Consider the following 6,000-nt stretch of genomic DNA (forward strand, 5'->3'; position numbering starts at 1 on the left):
CCCAGCCGGCATTTAGTGAAGCTCTATGCAGCTATCTAGATGAGTAAATTCCATACACCAGATTTCTAATTTCTTTCACCATTAATCATAATCTTGTTTCACATTATGCAATGCACACATTTTAATGAGTTTGTCTGAAATGGAAAATTGGATGATTCAAATCCTAACCACTCTATGCATTTGTGACACTAACTATGCATTTGTGACAATTGTCACAGCACCACATGGACAATCAAATCTAAGTGGCAATAAGTGCTGCCCTTCCTACGTTGTGCAAAGGTTTCGAGAAAAAAAAAAAGCACAGCAGTTGTGCCTCAAATGGAAATGAGCTCTTAAGTACCTTTATGTTGTTTGATTGGGGCAATTATGCAAGGCTGGCTTTATACTCTGTCTGCTGATAAGCACAAAGTTTGACAACTACTTAAAACTTTTCTCTTTTCAATCAATAACACTGTAATGAGCCAGGATAACATACTATTGTTTCACATTCTCCTCCGAGTTGAAACAGCTGATCAAAAAATAGCATCAAAAATCTCACTAAAAGATAAAAGAAACAAGAAAACATCTACCCACACAGGCAGAGTGAAAAGGAATGGAGGTGGATGAAGGCGAAATAAGATGCTTAAAGAACATCAGGGCTATGCAAGGTTTACTTGCTTGACTAAAAAGTACGTATGTATATTTTATATTACTGCTGACCATTTTCCAAAGTGTGTGTTTCAACTTTTTGAATGTAGCTTTCTTACTCTCCAGGTAGTCCTTGCTCTTCATGTATTTCTCAATGGATCCTTGAGTTGTGTCTTCCATCAAATCTGCAGTGTATATTTTTTTTTTTAAATTTCACTTTCAATGAGGTTCAATTGTTGTTGTGTGGTAATGCTGTTTAACTGCAGATTGATTTGAAATAATATAAAAAAACATGAATCCACATGTCATGCTTAAACTTTGCCAATATAATTTCATACACTAGAGATATTAATGAAAAGCTGACATGCGACAGCAGGGTTTAGAAAATTATAGGCAGTGTTGTAGTGTTAAGTTCAAGCAGTGTTAAGTGTTTAGTAGTGTTGCAAGGCCCCACCCACTGCCACACCCCACTTTTAAGCATATCAAAAGATGTACAATTCTCTTCCTATCTCCACAACCAACCCTCTCATGTACTTTTGTGCAAATTCATTCGTAACATGTTCAGATATTGTATCAACAGGGTGAAAACAGCACCTGTCCTACTGAGCTGGCAGAGCTAATCAAGATATATATATATATGAAAAACATCACATTATGACAGATGCATGAGTAACTGCAGGTGGCAGAATGTGCATCTTGTCAAACATAAGCTCATAAGATTTTCCTCTGTACAATGTGAAGCTGCTCTGAGACCAGCTGATAAACCGGACTAGTGGCAGCTCATCAGAAGCCGGGTGAGTGCAGGCTGCTCTCCTGTCAGCCCAGTAAATGGAAAGCACTCAGGCATTTCACAGTTAAACCAGCCAGCCTCACACATATTACAGTTTCAATTTACTTATATAAACTGGGATGTCTTGGGTACTTTACGTTGGCGCCCCGTTTCAAAACGCACTCTTACACAAGAAGAAGCATAACCCAAAAAAAAAAAAAGGCACACACCGGTACACCACACCGAATGCATGACATCTTTCTCACTCTCTGTGGGGGAGAAGGATGACATCCTGTTTGTAAAGCTAATAAACAGCCTTCAGGCAACTCTTTTTATATGCCTTATATCATATACCCCGATGCCACAAATAACCACACGCACGCTCACTCACACCTGGTTGCAAACTCAGCAGCATAAATAACACCGATCTAAGATTTGCCTGCCAAAATTGTATAAGTGCCACCTCCGTCTCACACAGCTGCCATCCACCTCTTTTTTATGATTTTTTTTTTTTTTTTTAACAAACAAATGCAAATGCAAACACGTGCCAGCTGACACAAAAATCTGACAGCTGATCAGATATAAAAGACGCACACAAGCACATCTCACTTAACACAGATGTTTGTGCCTGTGTATGCTTCTGGGAGAACGATAAATAATTGACATAATATATTGCTATACATTCTGTGAAATGAATACACTAGCACCAATATTGCATTACTGGAGCTTAACTGTATCCTAACTTGAGACAGGACAGCCTTTAAGTAGGGTGATATGATGGTTTTAGAGAATATTAAGATGGCACATGTGCACAGGTTACAGTAAGTGTTAAATACAGCTTAAGATTCGTGCCATACTGCAGCTTAATTCGAGTCGCGTAACACTTTAAACTGAAAACTTTTTAGTCTAGTGAATGAAAATAATGTGACTGGTTCTTGCTTTTGAGAAACATAATAGGGACATTTTCCCTTTGATAGTGTGTCTCACAGCTGATGATTTTATGGCTGCAACTAATGATTATTTTCATTATCAGGAAATACAAATTCATTGTAGTTTCCATAGCCCCAAAGATGTTCAGTCCACTGTCAACAAAGACTCTACACCAAATGATATTCACATTTGAGGGGATAGAGCCGGAGAATCTTGCTTAAAAAACAGGGATGCAACATGTCTCATATTGCAGAATTATCAGCTTTATGTCACCAATGATTCTGATAATAGCATTAGATTAAATATCACAAGTTCCTTTGTGATTTGTGCCAATGATCCACAGAGACACACACCACATAAACCAAAACCTACTCTTTCCTAACACCCGAGATGTTTTCTTCACCACCTCAAACTGCCTCCCATTTAACCACATGATTCATGATTATTATGCAATATAAAAATAAATAAAAAAAACCCTCCATTATCCAACCTACACTGTTGATAAGAGCTGTATTGTGACGGTGTGTGGTCTCCCCCACTCTACTGTGAACAATACATGTCACGTTTTCATTGGGAAAACTGATTCACAGCCCCCCATCCTGGTGAAAGTGACTTCTGATGCACTGAGAGGGGACTTGAAGCAAGGCGAAGGCTGGTAATCCTCTTGGCCAAGTGGGGGCCTCCAGCGGGCTGACTTCCACCCCACCACCCCCACCATCACCCCCTACCTCCCCTTCCTCTGTCCCCCAGCAGCACTGACAGGCCTCCCAATCCAGGAACAGAAAAGCCATCTGGTGTTTGTTTGGGACAGTTCACAGGCAGGATGTGCGTGTGTGTGTCAGCACAGTCATGCCTGTATGAATCTTTGTATGTGTCACCGAGTGTCATCGGGTGTGAATGTTTGAACTCACATTTGTCTGTGAAATCTCGTAAATATAAGGTTGAAGTGACAAAGATATGTGAGAACTGAGCACAGTGGGCTTCACCTGCAGGGATGACTTACTGTACAAGAAAGCTGGTACTGGGTGTCTTCACCCTGACTGGATGACTTCATACCCTGGGGTGCTGGGGATCTGTGATCCAGGTGTATCTGTGATGTGAGTGTGTATAGCCTAGTGTGCATTTATAGCCTGTGTGTGGGTTAATTATAGACTATATCAGGTTGACAATAGCAGCCCTTGAACACAGGAGATCAGACTACACAGGGTTAATCTGTGACTAAAGTCCAAATATCACATTAACCTAGTTCAGCGCGCGCGCACACACACACACACACACACACAGCTGTTCACAGGCATCTGTTATTATTGCAGTGATTATCAATGCAGCCTACTTTCACCTGACTCATGATGACTAGTAGTTGCTCTCGCAACAGACCCGTTCAAATCCACATGTCTCATACAGGTGTGCCGTGACTGAGAGCCAGCAGATGCCGATTTACCTCGTTAATAAAAAAAATTTAAAAAAAAACAGACGGGGAAAATTTCACTGCAGAAATTCAGGCTGACAGCCTCTTCAGATGACTTACCAAGCAGCGCACAAGCAAAAAGGAGCGCACCGGCTGCCATTGTGTGTTGCCCCGCAGATTCACTTCCAATATTCCCCTAAGATGAGGAGGCGATGTCTTGGGGTTGTCGGGTTTGTTGTGGTTATCCGCTGGTTCTGAATCAGGAAGAAGAGGAAAAAGAAGAAGGTCTACGAATCCCGGGCGACAAAAACAGCCAGGGTTTGTCCTGAGAGTCAAATCCACCGCCGGTGAGACCGGCGGTTTGCCAGTGTCCGACTCACCTCTCCGGCGTCCTCCTGCTTAAGAAAACCTCGGGTGGTGCTTCCCCTCGCTTTCACCCTCACCTATCTGCTCTTATCGCTGACGACGTGTGCGTAGGCTATGCCAGGCGCCTAGGCGACCCAACCCACTCCCCGTTTACGCATCCGAGACTGCGGAGGCGATTCACCCTCCTCGGTGAAAGATAAAAGTCCAGCGCGACTTGCGCGTATCCGGACAGGCCACCTGATTTAAGACGGGAGACTAAATGTACACAGGGGATCTGTAAGTCCTGGCGCTATGGAGTCAGACTGGAATAAGTCCTTGCTAATTTCCCTCCCCTTCACTGATGGGAGAGCAAATCGCAGTCCAGGCAGGCTCCGGCTTTCTCCACGGCAAATCCCGGAGACTGTAATCAGTCCCCCACTATCGCTCCGCAGAAAGCCCAGTGGGCGGGCGCTGTAGATGAGGCAGACAAGGCTTTGTGCGCTGACACAATAAATCAGATTAATCAATACAACTACCAATACACCTGAGCGAGTGTGTCCTAGTTCACAGCACTAAAATACGCACAAAATCCTTCGACTTAACAGCCCCAAAAAAAGCTACTTTACTCAAGAGTTCAAACACTGGCGTGCTAATTTAAAATCTGTCAGACAAATGCTTTGATCTGGTCTCAGAAAGAAACAGTCCAGCGCCGTTCCCCCTCCACACTGACTTCCCTGTTTCCTGCCTGGCAAATCTCTTCTGTTTGTCCTGCAGTTTGAAAAGTTATCAGCGTGCTGTCTGCCCCCACCCCCTCCCAATGACCACGCCCCGGCAGTGTGGGACACCATGCGCTATACGGGAGAGGCCAAATCTGCGTTTCTGAATTTAAAATCTAGGACAAGACGTTGATGGTTTGAATGGGTGAAGTGAAGTGGAGGGTAATTAGGCCTCTTAAGATACCACTTTTCTCAGCTGTTTTATTTGCAGGGTAAAGTTTAACAGCCCTTTGAGGCTGGCATGAATCATTATGGCACAAAATCAAATTATAGGCCTACTGCATATTAAGCACAGGCTTTTCATTGATGGTGTTTACTTGTCTTGTGTTGATCACAAAAGTCACCTTCTCATGCATAATTTACTCAGCAGTCTCTGTGTCATAGGAAGAAATTTTTCTATCACTCCCACCGCCTGTTTTCTCCTTCCCCACACTGCCATACTCACTTCTGGCAGTCAGCATAATGAGGTGCCACTCTGTTTGGGAACTGTATCAGAACAAACACTTTTTTTCCCACCCAGCCCCAACATATTGCAGTTCACCTTCCAGGGGAAGTAGCAAGTTGCAAATTTCACCTTTCTTTGATTCAGATCATATGCACAGATTTATTGATTTGCACGACTCCGCTGCATGATTAGGAGGTTCTCAATATAGACTGGGTGAATGTGAGTTTGCAGGGAGACAGAAAATAGCACAATGAGATAATACTCCTTTGGTGTGAAGCTGAGAAAAGAGTGCTGCTATTGGGTAAGGACAGAATCCAAAAAGCTCCAAGTTAGTGAAACTCAAAGCTTTCTCCTGTGTAATACATAAATAAATGAGCAGGCCTTTGCAGTGCATACAAAAAAAAGTAATTGCAATAGACCCATCTGGTAGTCTTTTTTATCAACTGGGAATTGCAAGTTCCGAACACTGCCTGAATGCAACATGAATACCATTTTTTTTTTTTTTTTTGGAAGCAGTAAAGATGATTTTTCTCCCTTTGCTGTGTTCGTGGATTTCAGCTCAGATAAAACTTCCTGAACAACCGGTGAAACGAGCCTGAGCCCTGAGGCATCAGGAGAGATGTTTACAGAATACTGCACATTAATAAACTGGAACATCACATCTGAATAACAGTTAACCAAACTGTTAAATGGGGATAAA

The 6,000-nt window shown here is 42.7% G+C and overlaps 1 protein-coding gene across 2 annotated transcripts in view; it reads right to left on the reverse strand.

Moving 5' to 3' along the window:
* igsf3 (immunoglobulin superfamily, member 3) overlaps positions 1-4,823 on the reverse strand; it is a 62,905-nt gene extending 58,082 nt beyond the window's left edge. The window contains exons 1-2 of one of the 2 annotated variants that reach the window (XM_023415862.2): positions 4,115-4,823; positions 3,855-3,988 (exon numbers count right to left, since the gene is read on the reverse strand). In XM_023415862.2, coding sequence (XP_023271630.1) covers positions 3,855-3,894 — 40 coding nt within the window. In that variant the 5' untranslated portion in view covers positions 3,895-3,988; positions 4,115-4,823. Of the gene's footprint in view, positions 1-3,854 lie in introns of both variants that reach the window. The other variant, XM_023415861.2, reaches the window with a different exon arrangement.
* Between the last annotated feature and the right edge of the window lie 1,177 nt (positions 4,824-6,000).

Source organism: Seriola lalandi, unplaced genomic scaffold, assembly GCF_002814215.2.
Source record: "Seriola lalandi dorsalis isolate HSWRI2012SDOR001 ecotype SW California unplaced genomic scaffold, Sedor1 jcf7180002054559, whole genome shotgun sequence".
In the NCBI taxonomy this organism is placed as follows: Eukaryota; Metazoa; Chordata; class Actinopteri; order Carangiformes; family Carangidae; genus Seriola; species Seriola lalandi.